This window comes from Clarias gariepinus, chromosome 13 (genome assembly GCF_024256425.1).
Source record: "Clarias gariepinus isolate MV-2021 ecotype Netherlands chromosome 13, CGAR_prim_01v2, whole genome shotgun sequence".
Classification (NCBI taxonomy): domain Eukaryota; kingdom Metazoa; phylum Chordata; class Actinopteri; order Siluriformes; family Clariidae; genus Clarias; species Clarias gariepinus.
Window position 1 is genome coordinate 13521824 of NC_071112.1, and position 18261 is coordinate 13540084.

General features: G+C 38.1%; 2 protein-coding genes across 2 annotated transcripts; both read right to left on the reverse strand.

Annotated features, from left to right (window-relative positions):
- Positions 1-9527: 9527 nt before the first annotated feature.
- On the reverse strand, positions 9528-13167 carry bmp2a (bone morphogenetic protein 2a). Its single transcript, XM_053510283.1, has 2 exons — positions 11904-13167; positions 9528-11391 (listed from the first exon to the last, which is right to left on the reverse strand). The coding sequence occupies exons 1-2, from the start codon at positions 12232-12234 to the stop codon at positions 10541-10543; spliced, it is 1182 nt and encodes a 393-aa protein (XP_053366258.1). The 5' UTR covers positions 12235-13167; the 3' UTR covers positions 9528-10540.
- Positions 13168-13608: 441 nt separating this feature from the next.
- Positions 13609-15024, reverse strand: gdf3 (growth differentiation factor 3). Its single transcript, XM_053510241.1, has 2 exons — positions 14600-15024; positions 13609-14491 (listed from the first exon to the last, which is right to left on the reverse strand). The coding sequence occupies exons 1-2, from the start codon at positions 14850-14852 to the stop codon at positions 13659-13661; spliced, it is 1086 nt and encodes a 361-aa protein (XP_053366216.1). The 5' UTR covers positions 14853-15024; the 3' UTR covers positions 13609-13658.
- Between the last annotated feature and the right edge of the window lie 3237 nt (positions 15025-18261).

Below are 18261 nucleotides of genomic sequence, written 5' to 3' on the forward strand. Positions count from 1 at the left end.
TGGCAAGGTGACTGATCAGCCCGCGCCCTATTTTTGAAAGTCAGATTAAAGGTTTCTGTTTGTCTTTGGTTACTTCCAAGTTATTATAGGAAGCCTATGACCTTGGTATATTCTAAATTAAAAAGGTTATGTCATGCATTGACTACAAAGACATATAATCTTCTCTTATTTGACTCACTTTCTTTCTTTCTATCTCTCTCTTTGATGGAAAAAGCAACCACATCATCACTACTAAGCTACAGCAAGTAGGAAATGGAACATTTACACACAAACACACATGCGCAGTCCAAAATGAGCTTTTCAGCTCTTCTGAATATTCTAGTGATTATATGATTCTCATGGAAATGAGTAGTTTTTAACTGTCAGCAAATATCAGAGTTAACTGTAATAGCCAATTTCCTAAGTCTTAATTAAAGGCTTTAAACACACTGAGGACTTTGTTGTGTTTTTTTTTTATTTAAACATAAAAGTTTTCTAAAATCATAATGTTCTAAACCGAGATTGAATCACACATCAGTTAGTTCTGACTGTGTAATCTCATTAAACTCATTTCATGAAGGCTGATAAGACAGCATAACATCACTATGGTGTTTACCTACATATAGTGTATCACCACGCAGTGCAGGAACAAGGGGAGAGCAGCTACATGCCAAAACTCACATTCAAAACCATTCACGGATGAACAATAAAAAAAAATCTGATAACGCTATGTCATCTTAAACAACACTTTGACTCTTCGGTAATGATTTTAAAGTTGTTCCAAACTGCCTCTAAAACATATTTGTTACTTCTGTTTATAGCTAATGCAAACTACAAACTTAGCTAATGCAAACTAACATCTAAAAAAAGGCTGAATCCCAAATTCCTTGCTAACTCTTGATCAATAGGCACTACTTACACCCTACATAGTGCACTAGCTTTCCATGTAATGCCAGTTGGGGGTTTAAACCCTGGAAACCCAGAAGATAGCTGATATTCCGAAGCTGAATAAGTGGAAATATTTCATATCCATGGTTGATTCTCCTAACCTTTTGGTTACATAATACCAGTCATGATTAAAAACTAATTTTACCAATATTAATTACACCAACCGTCTGTTGCAGCTCTGCCAGTTGCAGTTGGTTAGTTCCTCCAGGTGCAGAAGCATATACAGTACATCAGTGGACCAAAATAACTGTTTAAATAAACACACAAATTATGATCTTGATAATAAATTGTGTTTTGTTGAACAAAAGTAATATTATACTTGAGGTCTTGCTGTTGTGCTGGATATCATCATGGTTTTGATATGTTCATCATTTGAGCTGCTCCCTTGGCCCACGACTGCATCACAGCCATGCTGATATTCAGTACAACAGCACTCTGTCTTGTATGACACTGCTTAATTGATTTATTTGGAGCAATCCCAGGTCTAAATCCAAACCTAATTAACCTTTAATTAATTATCAGGTCCTTGGCAGAATCAGTTTAGAAATGGAATCAAGCACGACGAAAGCATTGTGAGTCAGCCTTAACGCTTTTCAATCTAGCACAAAGTTCTCAGTGGTCTCCAGATCTCAAGAATGAAGTGGCCCTAACGCTTACTGATTGGATTTGTTCAGCTGATATAAAAATCCTTTCAGCGGAATAAATCAGCTTATTCTTAAACCTGTAAAACCATGAATTGTCTTGTGGTCTGGTTCTGAAAACCTACCAGGCAAAAGAGCATTTTCCCTCGCAGTATTTCATTTATGTGGTAATAACACACTGCCTGTTTCTGTTCCTACACATATAAAAGCATGTGAATGTACAGTGTATAGCTGTGTAAAGAACAGAATTCTCATTGACTTTGGGAATGGATTCCATTAAAATCAAGCAGAATTATAATGGGACTTATTCTTTGAGTTTGTACATGGCCTGGGTTATTGTGTCTCTGATTAGCTCTGCTTTTACATATATAAATGCGTTTTAGCAAAATCAATTGAAAACATTAAATGGTTAAATTTATCTAGAGTTTTACTGTTCAGACATAAACATTTGGAAACACAAAAAACATTACTAATATTCAGCTCGGGATGTGATGTGCTTCACTTGTCTGTGGAAAACACAGTGGAACACAGCGTTCTGATTACATTAAATGCCCAATTATTTATTTCACTTTGTGACAAAAAAAATTTCTTACTAGTCATGCATTTAAACATCTAGGTTTACAAAATGACAGGCATGTGAATTTCACCTAATTACAAAATATATAATTTATTATCTAGTAATGTAACCAGCAATGCAAATACTAAATACTAAACAGACCTCTCTGATTCCCGTAGTCAAGGTTGTCTCATCAGGCTGATGTAATTAAATGAGCCAAGTAAAAACTAATAAAACAGTGGGCCCAGATGGACTCTCCATAAGTCACTCAAGTGTGCTGTTAAAACGCCCCAGAGAAAAGAAACCTAAAGCATTTAGAATTATTACGACTTCCTTAGCTAAGGACAAAAAGATTGACTGATTCCAAAAGTTTTTTTTCCCCAAGACTAAACAAAATGAGTGTAATGAAGTGACATGCTCCTGATCGAGAATGTATTATGAAGTTAAAATTCAATTAGCTCCAGAGAACTAGCTGACATAACGGATTTTTTTAAATAATAAGTATAAAAACTCTTGACATAAATAGGTAAACTTTGCATATATTCTTTGTACTGAAAGAAAAAACAATCTGCCATATGAGCAATCTAGTTGCACTGTATTAACATGATAATTTATACTGTACTGTACCTTCTTTCTACTGACCTATTCAGCATGTGTGTTTTACACTTAAAACCCAAAACAATGCTTCAGTAGCTCTTAAACACATAATAGTATTGGTTCACCTTCACGCACTTCTATATTGTTCCCAGTAGCGGAAAGAGTGGGTAGCTGTTGAAAAGTGTGTAACAGCAATAAGGAAAACTGATCCTGTGCACTCCCTTGGTGTGCCTTTGGACTTAGTGTAATAGGGCACAAAAAGAGGGTGGACCGTGTTAACATTCTTCCCAGAGCCACCTCCAGCTGTGAGTCTCACACTGTTGCAGAACGCACAGCTGAGAGCCTGACATCCCTGCCACCACTAGCTAATAATAAAGCCTTTTCAAAGCAGCCAGTGGCTGTAGATCAGGACAAGAGTCACAGAGAACCTGTAACAATTAATTTAAAATCACCCTGTAAAAAGTAAACAATTAATATGTTAGAATAAAAAGGTAAAAAATACATTTTTTTTATGATTTAAAAGTAGACTCTTATGGTCGAAGACAATTTCATTTTAATGCAATAGAATTTTATTTATGCAGTGCGTTTAACAATATACATTGTCACAAGGCAGCTTTACAAAAATCTGTATAGAAGAATTAAGTGTATCGCTAATGACCAAGCCAGAGCCGAAAGCAGCAAGGAAAAACTCCCTGAAGCAACAATAGGAATGAACTTTGCATTAAAGGGGAGCCCTTACTCATCTGCCTTGTTGAAGTCAAACAGTCCTAAGATTGTTATAATTAACTAAAGTATATGATGCTCATACTTTAGATAATGTTAACAATCTTATAATCTAGTCATTTTACAAATAAATTGAAGTGATGGAGATAAAAATGTAACCCTTTCTTAGCAATTGCTGTCATTATACTATCAAAGAAGGCACATTTACAATCATTTTTAGTATAGTTAGTTAACCCATGGTCATTTATATGTTATCCATGCAGGGCCATCTTCAGCAGTGGCGAATGATTTTCAGGTGAACAAAAGCCCAGGCAGGAGTGTGGTTGGATCATGTTCAAGTTCTGGATGGCAGAATGATTTAGAAACACAGGTATCACAGGAGAAAGATGGGTAGCTCGACAGACAGCAGGGATTAACACAGGTTATTAGGTGTTCTCTTGTAATGATTTAGTATGATGTGCATAAAAAGGACAAAAGCCCATTTAAAATATTGTAAAGATTTTAGGAAGGAAAGTGGGAAACTAAAAAAAATGTCTACCTTTTCTAAAGCATGAAGTGTGGAAATTCTCAGGTCTTTTGTGCGGTTTTTGAGATGGTAGTTGGGCTAAAAGGTATTTGTTTTCTGAAACCTGGTAACACTGCTTAAATCCTACATTGGGCACAACCACTGTTCTGAAAACAGTTTATTCAGATGGTGATACTTTCTAATTAACTAGATAGTATCTTGGTGCATAAGCCAAGTGTGATCGCCTCTTGAGTTTAAGGGTAATATATTTATAAATATCAACTCTAGCCAATACGATCAATGATCATGAGCCATTGTCAATAAAAAAACATTGTGATATGATATATTTATGTTAAATGATAAAACATTTAAGCTTGGTTAGCATTTAGTGCTAATTGGGATTTTAGTTTCATTTTGATGTAGTATTCTCCATGTAATTTATAAACATATCTGTAGCAGATATTGATAATTCCAATGGCTTTGTACAATTTCCATTTTTTTTTATGTTTATATGTATAAAAGACATACACTGGTTAGCCACATCACTGCCACCACAGACGTGTGAATTGAATGACACTATATACCAGTAAACTGGTGGCAGGATCATTGTCACCCAGAACTGCCTGGTCCAATCCCACAGATGCAACACAAATTGCTGCAAAAACATTAATGCAAATAGGCTTCACCCCTCAACCCATGACACCCAAAAGATCTGCTGCTAACGTCCCCTTGCCAGACCCCACAGCACAATCACAATCTAGTATAGTCGTGCCCTAAGGGGCCGGACCTGTTCAGGTGGCACCAGGAAAACCAACCCAGTATTCTGCTTAATGTTTTGCATGTTAATGTTATTTTTGATTGATGTAAAGTGTACATGGTTATAAATTCTTAGAAATTCATTTAATTCAACTATTAGCTTCACTTAAATGTTTGTCTCCAGGTTGTTGTTTTTTTATGTTTTTATTTAATTGATTGTTTTAAAATAGATAAAAAGTGTGATGCTGTTTATATAAGCATAATGATTTTAATATCAATAATATTTTCATCATATTATTTTACAGTATTTGATAATATTCTGTCATGGAAAGATAAATTAAGAGAAGGCTAAATAAAGCTTATATATGTATGAGCTTGATCTGTTAAAGGCAGATTCTCAAACCATCCTCAGGACCATACTAAATATGTGCAGTTTGTTTTAGGGGCAGTTTGAGAACCACAGATTTGACTTTACTTACAGCTTTTACTGATGATGTCAAAAATTATTGTCTGATGACAATTATTTTGTCATCTTTAATATTAATGTTTTTTTAGGGTGTCTGAAATATAATTATTGAAAATTGTCAGAATTTCTAAAATAATAATGCAACTGGAAAAAAAAATTTCAAAGGCACACCTATTCTGTACTATCTCCATGATTAAAGGACCAAAATAATAAAATATAGTATCAGTGAGTCTGTTTTGAGTCATTCTCTCCGAGCTTCTGTGCACTATAATTAAATGACAGTTTGTGTTTGAAACACCCTCTTGTCTCTAAGGTTACCCTGTCTAAGCTACTTTTGGGTTACGTTTAACTTGCTGAATTTGGTCCTTTTTATGTGTTATATTACAATGTATTGTGCAATGTATTTACTAGTGACTTTGAGGTCAAAGCGGTAATTGCACCAAATATTGTTTTTTGGAACCGGGTTCGTTTTCAATAGTGGCGTAATTTCTATTTTGTCAAAAACACCTGGCTATTCTGCTTATCTCCACCAAATGAATTGGCCCACAATAGTTAGTAAAGCATTAAAAAGAAGATTTGCACAGAAAGTAATTATGTAAGGGATAATATCACATCTGTAGATTCAGCTATAGCTGTGTAAGCGTATATCAAATATGCTCACGCTTCACAACATGCTTTGTTTTATTGCTTCATAGCCTTATTTTTTTATTTTTCCCCTGCACTACCAAAAAAAATGCTTAAATGACATTTTGGAGCAAAAAAATGTCCATTATTGGTTTTTGCCCATAAAATATAAGACAAAAAAACATTTTAACTCTATAATTTGAATCATGTTTAATTAACTAGACAGAAAATGAAAAAATAAAAAAGCACTGTAAAAAGGAAATCTCCACACTTCCTAACTGTATACCCTTTTGACACAAGGAAATCCCTGTAGCACATCAGCCATAGCATGCAAAGAGCTTAGCTAGGCTACACTTTAAGCTATTTTCAGCCACTCCCTACATGTAGTACTTGCTTCTTATTCAATTGGAGCAATGGCCTGCAGACAGAAGTCTGATCACACACGTTGAAGTGGTCAGCAAATTATTTATATCAGCCCGTATTTTGTTTAAAGTGAGATGGACTAATGGTTGCCATCTGCTGGTGGGATCTGGAGGAAGTAAAGCATGTATTTACACAAAATAAATCTTCACGGATACAGCCAGCGGCACATGAAATTACAGCTCTGTAGCATCATGTGCAGATGCAGCTGAGCCTGAGGAGAATGTCCTGTTGCTAGCCTTGTGCTGAGGCCTACGCTGTTCCAGCTCTGGGGGCAGGAACGTTCTTGGTGGCAGGCAAAGGCTTTGTCTGAACTTTTTTTTCCTGTCCTCTTTTTTTTTTTTTTTTTTTTGCAATCATCACAAAGTCACTGTCTTCAGTGTTTCCATGGCTGCCTAGTGACATCATTTGTTTCTACTGGAATAAATGATATAGGAGATGTGACAGTTTACTTAAAAAGGTGAAGTAGTCAAAGGACAGAAAAAGGACGCATGCAGTATTTTTTTTCCCTTTGCAATATGTTACCATGGTGATGAATTCTGTTCACTTTCATTTCATAAATTGTTGTTTTCCCCAGGCATTGTACACAGCATGCTATGAAATAAAGGTCTGATTTTAATGACAGGTACTATATTTCAGGGTAACGAGTGAAATAATCTGTTATTTTGTGAACAATATATTACAGATGCTGAAGACTTTGGTAAATTTATTGCAACACACTGTAATGAAATGTGATCCCTACGATAGGACAGGATAGAAAGAGACAACAGCAGCACAGGCTATGTACATGCAAAGTTTGGCATGCAGCAATGAATCATAAGTATTTATGTCTCAGCCTAAATCTACCATTTACACTATAGTATCTATGGATTTCCTAATATGTTTTTTGACCAGGAATAAATAAAATCATGTTGTTCTTTTTTTTATCCTTATGTCACTGTTTCTCTTCTTATGCCAAAGAACATATTCAACGCTCTCACATATGACCACATAGTGGAATCTCCAAATTCTTGGTGCTTTTATACAATATATCTGTGACTTTCTTTTGGATGTTTTTATTACCTTTTTCCAAATTCATTTAGAGAATCCTATCATTACTCACCTCAATCTGCAGAAATGTTGCTTCCAGTAACCAAGTTCTAGGGCGTGTTCAGCGAGCAAACACTCATCTTCACAAGAGGCTTTGACTCATGTGAAGGATGGTATTTGAGGGCTTATGTGGGAGAATAGGTAAATGACACAGTAAGAGCTCGTCATAGAGGTACTGTCACTGTGGTCAGGGAATTTCCTTTGTAATTACCTCTGCAATCTCTCTGCACCTGGAGACGCTGCTTAGCAAACCAACAACCTTGCTGCAACCACTGGAATGTAAACAAGGACCATTGAAAGCTTCCTCTAAAAAAAGAAGTTGCACAGTACAAAATGATTGTGAATGACTGGCCAAAAATTGTTTAAGATGCAGAATGGCTCATCCTGTTCATTCACAGGCTTTGACTGTCACATCCGAAGGCTATAATATTACATTTTTTGGATCCATTCTAACCTTTATAATAAACACTCATAGGATGTTTGCTTTTGTAAGCGCACAACAGGATTAATTATTGAATAGCGTAACAGATCTATAACATTTATATGGCCAATAAAACTGGAATGACTATCTTTCCTACCTTAAGCGCAGCTGTGCCTAAGTCTGTGCTTTGCTTCAATGAAGTAAGGCAAAAGGCTATTGCAAGAGGCTGTAATGTAGCATGAGAGAGGAGTTTCCACACTCACTGGCTCATGCACAGTTTATACACTTAAGCAATGAAAACAAACAATTAAACTAGCAAGACCCAAATGCCCTCACAGGCAAGAACACATTTTCTGCTGCTGCTTTTGTGAGCTGTATTCGGAGTTAAACGTTTGCATGCGTATAAATTAACTTGTTGCCTCTTATAACTTGAAGTAAATAAAAATACCAGCGTTTGGCCACTGACTCTGCAGCGCAGCAATTTTGGGTCTATGATTTCCTTGCGCTGTGGTCAGGCCCCTATAGTGCAAATGCAGTCCAGATGAGATCCTGGTTCATGGTTATGAGCTAAATGAGAGGCTTCAGGACAAATTCCCTCCATCAAACTCCTTTGCCCGAAATCAAGCCCTGCTGGAGCTCGAGCAAAGCTAGTGTAGTGTGCACATGTGCAGTCCTGAATGAGCATTCCATACTGCAAGCCAGATATTTCATATATATATATATATATATATATATATATATATATATATATATATATATAAGAATTGACAAATTGTTAAGGAAACAATGGGGTTTTTAATAAAAAAAAACCAATAGTCCATTAGCAAAGCAGAGTAATGAGCAAGCATTAACAATTTGCTTTTTTTATGAAGCTAGTCAAGGCAATATCATTGCATGAGAAGCAGAACGTTTTTTATCAAATTTTGTCCCAGAACCAAACAAAGCTGGTGATTATCTGTTATGCCATTAGATCAGATGAATGCTCTTTGGAGCAGTAGCTCGGAAGTTCCTGTGCTCTTATCTCAAACATTAAACATGGCCGGAAGACTTCACCTTATCTTTGGATCGCATAGAAATTATGGGCAACACAACAACCATGCAAAAAGAAATATCAAATACTTTACAGCAGATCTGGATTGATAAAGTTATCACACCACTTTGACACATCGATAATTTAGTGAGGATGGTCTGATGCACTACGAATTGACCTTGACAGGTACAGTGTATCAGTTTCTCACATCTGTAAACCATACACTCTTCCTTTGAAAGAAAAAGAGTGTTTAAGACATTGTGGAACTGTCTGAAACCACGGTTTTTGACCCTCTAATGAACTTTGGACATCTTTTTTTTTTTTTCAAACATTCATATGTCAAGACATTTTATCAACCAAGCCGAGCATGTTCCATTTTAACAAAAGCCGTAAAAGAGATAAAAAGAGGACTTCCCACAGACCTCATTTTATGATCCACAGAGAAGTGGAGCTGTAATCCCTCTGACATTTAACCTAGCTGTAAGCTTATAAAGCTTTTGTTCTGTTACCTTTTACATTGGTTATTTTATTCAGTGTGGAGAGCAAGAGTCATTCCATACCCCAGGTTATGGATTTACATTGCCCAGTTAATGCAAAGTATGTGGAGATCAGAGCTAAATGCAGGTTAACAATAAAAAAAATTTCAGAATAGTTTTATCGACCCTCACTGGTGTTGAACACCAATAAATCTTGTTAAAGACTCCTAGACAAGAATTGTTTATTTCTTTCCTCATACATCTTTGACATTTGAGTTCAAGTAAGTGAACATTAAGAGGTTTGGCCGATTTTATAAACATTTAAAACCCCAAATGAGAGACAAAACAGAGAGTTAATTGTTATAGCATAATATTTGACTAGCAGCATGGAGTTGCATTATGTACTCTTTTTGGACATGTAAATGACAAAGAAGCTGACTTCTTCAACAGCATCCCCGTTTGTATAACAGAGTTATTGACAGTGTAAGAGCATTAGAATAATTATTATGCCATCTGGTGAACAAGACATATTCAGTTAAGGAGACTTGACAAGGTGTTATAAGGGTAATGAAATAACCTTTAAGGAACCAAAGCATCGGGATAAAAAATAACATAGTTAGCAGTTGTGTTTAAGGCTATATTGTAGGTAGATTTCATAGACTCATAGTGTGAATCTCACGCATACCAACAAAGTTCCTGAGGATTCAGTGTCAACTACCTGTCACATTGCTTCTAGATAAGTGCATTCACATTCACCAATGCTTATTACTTAAGAAAGGCCCAATGCTCTTGTTTTGATCGAATATATTCTATACTCCGTTTGACCCTATAGTGTGGATGGAACTGAAATTGCAACACATTTTTTAACACTTTTTCGGGCTTTAGCAGCTCTGCACAAAATAGCCCAAGTCTTGCTTTTCAGTCTAGAAATTAAAGGAGACACATAAATCCATCTAAGGTGTTTCAACATTTTTACAAATCTATCTTTCTTGTCTTCCTGATTACACATAAATAGATATAACCTATTCACTAAAAGTGGTTACAATAGAAATAAATACAAAATCTGATCAGTATACTTCATGTGTGTAAATCGACTTTAAACTAATTGAAATGTACATCATAAAATACATTAGTTGAACTCCAATTAAAATATTTATTTTCCCATTAGTGGACATAAATATAGATTTATATATTTTTTTTTTTCCAAAATATGTGTTTTTATCCTTAAAAAAACTTACTTAGCATAAATAAAGGGTAGTATTAGGAAACAAAGTGTCTTTGCAAAAGTGTGTTGTAGTGTCTGTGTGCTTTAGCGGCACCCACAGCCTTCCACCACCATGTCCTGGTAGTTTTTCAGGATCACACGTTCATACTCGTCTAAATAGAGCAGGGAAATGGGGCTCAGGTCTGTGGGCACACAGCATGCCTTGGGAATGTTACTATTCACTGAGTTGACCAGTGTCTGTACAATGGCATGGTTAGTGGAGTTTAGGTGGTCTGCCAGAGGGAAAGGACATTCTCCCTGGCAGTAAAAGGCATGGTAGCCTGGTGGAGCCACTATCCAGTCATTCCAGCCTACGTCGCTAAAGTCCACATAGAGCGAGTGCCTCTTGCAGTTGGCTTTGTGTTTCTTCTTTGGCTTGTTGGCTCGTGCTTGCCGTTTTTCCCGAGAGTGGAGCACGTGTCCTTTGCCATCGTGGCTAAACGTCACCAGCAGCGGCCTCATCTGCGGCCACGATTCTGTGCTGTCATGCAGCGACCTGCTGACTCTGACATGGCTCTTGTAGTCTCCTTCTGCGTCGCCTGGGTGAACCACCTCCACCACAAAGCCATGGTTGGCGTGAGCCTCCATGGTCCACCGCAAGACAGCGGGACTCACATCAAAGCTCTCCCACTTGCTCAGGCCGTGCTGAACCAGTCTGGTGTCTAGAAGTCTTGTGATGGGCTCTTTAAAAGGAAGTGCAGGCTTGATGATCTCATGGATGTTAATGCGATGGTACCCTGCACTGCTGTTGCCGCTACTGTTCGTCATCACCTGCTCCCTGTAAATCCTCAGCTCTGCTGATGTGACAAACTCCTCTCCTGGGATGGAGCTTAGATTAAAGAGGAACCTTTGAGTCGTCTTTCCACTGTGATGTGACGTGAGCTCCTCTGTAGATTCTGGAAGAGATTAAAATATACTCAGAGTACACTCATGTAATTAAACCAGGTGATGCATTCTTAGTCACAAACCTATTTGTAAGTAAACTAAATGATTCAATGTTGCACAAGTTGAATTGGATGGCATGGCCTATGAATCATTTTAGTTACTTTCCAGAGGGTATGTTTATACTTACTGGCACAGAGTAACCTGTTACTCATAAGACTAAATCCCAAATTTAGATCTTGAAATTTAGTAAGACTCCCACAGAAAGTTCAAGGTACTTAATTGCTGTTTTGATAAAAATGTTTTCCATATTTTTTTTTTTTTTTTTACAAATCCCCCTTGGGTGTATATTGTAGCTAATAAAGATTCTCATAGATGTTATAATTGTATTTTAGAAATCTTGATATGAATTAGATTAAGAAGTTATTATCATAAGACAAGCAGAAAACTGAATGTGACGATGCCAGACGTTGAGTTTTGCGAGGAGAACGTTATCAGTGGGCTCAGGTGAGATGTGATGGCTTACCATCATGATGGAAGCTGCGTACAGTGTTCGCCCGACTAGCGGATCTGTCTGCGCTCCTGCCCACTGTGCTCTTCGCTTTGTGGTGCTTTTGCTCGGCGCTGTTGGCTGAATACGTGGTGAACAGATCCAGCATGTACTGCGGCACCAGAGCTGACTTGCTCGGACTCGGCCTTTGCTTCAGCCCGAACATGGTGAGCAGACGAAGCTCGAAAGCGTCCAGTGCGTCCTGGGAGAGATGAGGGCTGTTCTTTCGGCGCCCGATCTCCGGCAGGAGTCCCGCGCAGCCTCCGAAGAAGAGCTGCGCGATGAGCAGCGCGAACACCGGCACCATGATCACAACGAGGCGGGGAGACGAGGCGCAGAAGACGGCGCGATCAAACTGCCACTAGCCGGTATGCACTTCCACGGCTCCGGTTCCAGATGGCCATTATTATGTTCTATTTTCTGTTTGTTTGTTTGTTTGTTTGTTTGTTTATTTGTTTATCGACCCGGCTCCTTCATTAATCACTTATCAGGACTTGCGTAATGTTATTCTCTTCTGATCTGAGTGATGCAAGCAGAGACTGTAACTTTGAGCTTGTCATCGTAAAAACCTCTTTCCTTTATAAACAGAAACGCGCAACAGGAACGCGCCTCAAACACAGGAAAAAAGACACAGAATACCCGATCACCTTATAAAACTCTCCAAAAACATCCACAACGTAACAAAGCAGGTATCCGCAAATAAAAAAAAGTGTCCCAGAGAAGACATGGAAGAGGAGTCGCGACGTTCTCTGCTAGGTGCTGTGTGTCCAAGTGAGGATCAAGTCCAGCTGAAGTCAGTGCGCAGCCCACTCCTGCGTCCCGATCCTTTCCAACACGCATTAGACGAGCCCTGAAGTCCTGCTGAAACTCCAAGCGCGCAGCTTTTCCTCTCGTGTTTTTTTTTCCCTTTAAAGTCTGTTTCACAAAGTGTTTTTCATTTTAGAGCGCGCCACCGCCGCACAGCTGTTATGCAGAAACCGGAAAGGTCCCAAAGCACCGAGCGCTTTTTCGTGCAACATGTTTTCAGCTGTCAGTCATTAAAACCCCTGAAAAGTAGCTACACTGGGTTTAATCTGGCTTCAGAACATAGAGACGCGCAAGGAAAACTCAGACGCCTTAATTATGCTACGTATCCGATCAATATGGTCAAGTTCAAAACTGTAAATATAAAAAAAAGAGAGAAGCACGGAGTTTAGTGCGCAACAGCCAAGTTGATTGAAGTCCTGCTGTCTTTCTCTGCTCAAGCGGCTTTTTGTTGCTCAGTGATGTCACGAGTGAACACACAACCGGGCAAAGGAAGAGAAAAAAAAACTATTCATGCTGTCAAATAGGATTATTAGCTGTCTGGGGCGCATGTTTCCGGTATATTATAGACACAGATACTTTTACAAAACAAACCGGCTTTTCCCTGTTTAGTCATTTTGTTTTCATTAACTGACTGAATTATATTGTTTTAGGCACATTAAAGACACTATAAAGTGCATCAACCCAATATAACCTGGAGGGGTTAGCTTTTTTTTTTTTTTTTTTTAAATAAGGGGGATTAGTAATGTCCAAGTGCAGTGGATAAATGATGGACACAGCGCGCCAGCCAGTGGCGGTTACCGAATCTTACACACCGAAATAGGTCGCACCTAAATGCTGTGGATGTGGGTGAAGGTTCAATAAACGTGCTTTTTTTTTGTACACAAAAAAATAAGTTTATTGTATTCATATAAAAGAAACAACTTTTCATCTACAACCACATTCATCCACCACCATGTCTTCATAATGCCTGAGCACCACGTTGTCGTTATTATCGTAGTACAGCATGGAGATTGGGGACAGTTTGATGGGGACGCAGCACGGCTGAGGAGTTCCTTTCGGGTCAAATGAGTGCACCAGGGTCTGCAGGATGGCGTGGTTAGTCCCGTTCAAGCTCTCACTCAGAGGAAAGGGACACTCTCCGTGGCAGTAATTAGCCACGTATCCTTGGGGCGCGATGATCCAGTCCTGCCAGCCCACGTCTTTAAAGTCGATGTAGAGGCGTCTGGGTTTGCACACGTTGCTGGGCGTGACGGGCAAGTAATACGCGCTGCGCTTCTTCCTTGATCCGCACTGCTGGGGGTTCAAAGAAACGACCACGAGCGACGCAATCAGCTCCGGCATCTCCATGTGACCTTGATCCGTGATTTCCGCCTTGCAGTTCTGATCCAGCTCGTTGCTCAGACGAGTGGCCTGTAATGCCAGCACAATGCCGTAGTTTTTACCTGGTCGTCTCCACGACTCTGCCAGATCAGTCAGATTGACTCGGATCGTGCCTGGGGTGAACTCAACAGACTGCGAGAGCAGCAGCCTGCGACTGGGTTCATGCGCCATGCCCTTTAACGCACTTCGTACGACTCCGTAGATGTGCATGTTGAAGGCGAGGTCTTTTCGTGTCGCGGGAAACGAGTCGTGTTTAAACTTCACTTCCAACTGGGCCAGCGAAAGCTGCTCAACATCCTCGAGTGCAGACATATTAAAATACAGATGGTGCTCCACGCACGCGGGACAACCACTGCTGGAGTCAGTAATCACCCTGCCTGTTGAGAAACACAAGACTATGATCATATGAGAGAGAGAGAGAGAGAGAGCGCTCATAAAAGGTCACATGAGGCCTAAGATGATACATTAGTGACATGAAATCTCACCTTGATCCAGCAGATATCTGACGATGTTTCCCTTTACTCCATACTCTGGGACGGTGCATGCATCCAGCTCGCGCCTTTTCTCAGCCTTTTTGAAAATTTTCCACAACACTGAAGGCACTGGGCCATGAGCTGACGGTCTCGGTCGACTTAAAAGCCCAAGCGATCTTAAAAACAGCCGTTCTTGGATGTGCGCGTTCTCTGTTCTCACAACCATACAAAACGACAACAGAAATAAAAACTTTAAAACAGCCATATTATTAAACAACGCTTCAATGTCCTTCGACCTGTAAGCACTTTCACCGTTGGCCAGGCCGCTGAGTTTCTAAAAGCACGACGCGCGACCTGTGATTGGTGGACAAGACAAAGGCGCGCTAACAAATCCGGAAGTAATTGGTTATGCAAATGAGACGCACAGGTAGGCTTTGAAATGAGCGTCCTACTCTTTATGAGATAAACAGTAAATACAATTTTAACACGAGCTTATAGTATAATTCATATTAGAAGGCCGCACCATGAATTCCATCCACATACGTATGTGCGCACTCAGTGATGAGGTGTTCAGGTGGCCACGTAACTCTGGTAATCGGAGTGCAGCGCCACCACGCTTGAATGGTCACAGCAGGAATAGACACAGAATTCGATCATTAATAGAGACAGATGTTCGGAAGATGTAATGTAATGAGTGAATTAACTTATAAATGGTCATATTTATATATTATTATTTTATGAACTTAAAAAAAAATAAATTATAACCTGTAACACTAAACGTTGGGTCCAAAGTCTAGCTACTACTGAAAAATGTAGGCCTATACTAATATTTAAAAATTAAAAAACCCATGCAGAGCAGTATATGTACTGTATGTGTATATGTTCCATGGAAGCCTCGCTGGTGTACGCTAACAGGGAGGCTTTAGACATAAAAAATGTGCTTTTGGGTTTTAGGATATATCAGGAAGAATAAAACCTATTAAATTTATGTGTAATTACATAAATGTGCAAATATTACCACTACCGGAATATGAGACTGATATCACAAGAATGTAGAACTCTCAAAATCAGTATATCAAACCTAAAAACATGTGATCTTGTGTGCTTCTTCCATTTTTGCTCAGTCATGTCTCAGTTCATCATATATTATTTTATGCTGAGAAAAATATAGTATAGGTCAGTTTGTTCTGCACAATCCTAAGTCATATATGCTTGTTAAAAAAAAAAACATCTAAACCAAAAATGGCAAAAATGCTCTGGGTATTAAGAGTTATCTTGTGGTGGAGCTGATTAGTTAATTCTGGTATGCTGAATACTCAGAAAACACACAATGCTCAGGGAGGGGTGGGGGGTTCAGGGTCTATATGGTATAGACAAAACATCATACTGTATGTAAAATCAGCATTTTCATAAATGTTTTTCCCTCCACCACAGAGTTTCTGGCTATTTTAGATTTTTTTTCATCAGTCTTTCTGTCTGTCTATCTATTATTTTACATCTATGGTTATTATCAAACAATAGTCATGACAACAAATAAATCAGTTCACAAATGCCCAACATAATCTTCAAAATGCTAATCATTCTGTAATGCATGCAAAAGAGGCACACAGAAACCTATGGCATGCTTCCAACCTCATTCAGGAAACACGTTGAACAAACAGAAGATGTTCAAAATTATTTAGTTAAATTTAGTTCTATTCAACTGGATTCAATTCAATTCAATCCAGCCCTCTCAAAGCCATTCCGTTCCCCCAGGCACTACAGTGTCCTAGAAATATTCAACACCCATTTCTCTTTGAGTATACCGAAGACTGGGTGGTTCTTAGTCATTTAGTTCTTTCGTCATTTGAAGTATACCGCCAGCTTTAGGCTGTCACAGTTACCTCAATTATAGTCTCATTAAGAAAAGATTATAAGAACTACCACAGTTTTTTGATCCAAAAAATTCAATCTATAGGTCTTTTAGTATACTCTCAAGCTTTTGTGTGTGTTTGTGCCATTCACTATGACTACTCTTCAAAACCTATTGTAATTCTTGGGTCTACATGCTGCATCCTACTGGGCCACTGAGAAAAAATGTTTTTCATCAAACACATTCCCAAGAGCAATGCTAGAAAAGCACTGACAAGACATAACTGACTGATCCATTAGTGTGTTCCAGATAACAGTTTCTTGGCTGAACTCGCTGCTTACATTCCACTTGTACAGCAACTGAAAAATATAGAACAGTGTGCAGTGAACAGGCCTTAAAGGGTGGGTAAAAAATTGGGTTCAGTAATCTGTGTCATCTAGAAATTGTGTAATGTAATTAAATCACTGATTTGTTTGGGTAGAATGGATTTGATGTGTAATATTTTGCACTACAAAGCGTTTTCCACGACATTTACTGAGATATTATTATTAGCATGCTTTTATCTGTGTCTGTTTACACAATGATACGGATGTGCACATGTTGTATTGAGCATCATTGACAGCATTAGCACAAGAAACACAATATCTGACAAGCCAGTTATGAAGTAAGGACAATTTTAAACAAGATATTGTACTTACCTCCACATTTGTCACAATCACACTTTGTGCTCCACGTTTACTCATCGACTGCTATAGAGATAGAGTTTCAAACACAGAAGCCACAAAAAAGTTTTGGTTCACTTTCAGGGACACAATGAAAAACACCTGTGAAAAATGAGAAGGTCTTAGTCATGATATTTTGCAGGACTCATTTTTCACTTTTTAGGATAATTTATCTAGTGTTGTGGCAGATTTGACAATGTCATCTTGCAAAACCCCTTTAAAATTTTTTTTTTTATGACCTTAGTCATAGAGATCACTGTGAAATGATAATGTACACAATGGTGTATGTTACATTATTAAAAACAACTCTGGGAAACAAAAGTAATTGTTAGCCACTTTGTATTATAATAATACCTCAGATTTTTAATATGCTACATCTTCTGTTTCCTTTTCAGCAAATATTTTCTCATAAACGATCCAAAAAAAAACAATTAAACATTTTGAGTAACCTAGTACATTTAGGTATTTTTTAAACTTTGCTGTATCTGCAAAATTCATCTTTTTACATTATTTAATTCTGTATCCTTTTTCACTATAGTCATATTTGAAACATTTTAACAACTCTTTTCTTAATTATTTGTAATGAACAGATAATGTGTTCTGGACTAATGGAGCCTGAAATAGCCAAATAATGTGTACTAGGCTAAACGTTAATATGGGAACTTCTAGCAAGGTCCACATGATATCTGTTTGAAATGTGAGGTATGCATCAATAATGACCAGTTGAGTGGATAGATATAAAGCTCATGTTACAAAAAAGACCACATTCATTAAAGCAAAAATAAAAAACATATTTTTCATCCTTAGTTACTGCCTGGTCAGGGTTGCAGTGGTTAATAGGGTACTGCATAGTTTTAGCCTAAATTTTAGGAAATAGAAATAGATCTATCATGGACCTATTATTAAGACAAACATACAAATGTATATAAATATCATATATACATACTGTGTACATTTAATGTGATATTTACTGTGAACTGCAAATGACACAGTGGACACAAAAAGGTGAAGTCTAAATGAAGCTTAGTGTCATAGGATAATAGAATACGCATGCCGTCCTCTTAGCGTCTGTCACCCTCACGTAGTACTTCACTCAATTA

Coding starts and splice junctions, on each gene's coding strand:
- gdf3 (XM_053510241.1), bottom strand. CDS start 14,852: ATGGCTGTTTTAAAGTTTTTATTTCTGTTGTCGTTTTGTATGGTTGTG. Junction 14,492..14,599: donor CAGATATCTGCTGGATCAAG/GTGAGATTTCAT, acceptor GTTTCTCAACAG/GCAGGGTGATTACTGACTCC.
- bmp2a (XM_053510283.1), bottom strand. CDS start 12,234: ATGGTGCCGGTGTTCGCGCTGCTCATCGCGCAGCTCTTCTTCGGAGGC. Junction 11,392..11,903: donor ACGCAGCTTCCATCATGATG/GTAAGCCATCAC, acceptor AATCTCTTCCAG/AATCTACAGAGGAGCTCACG.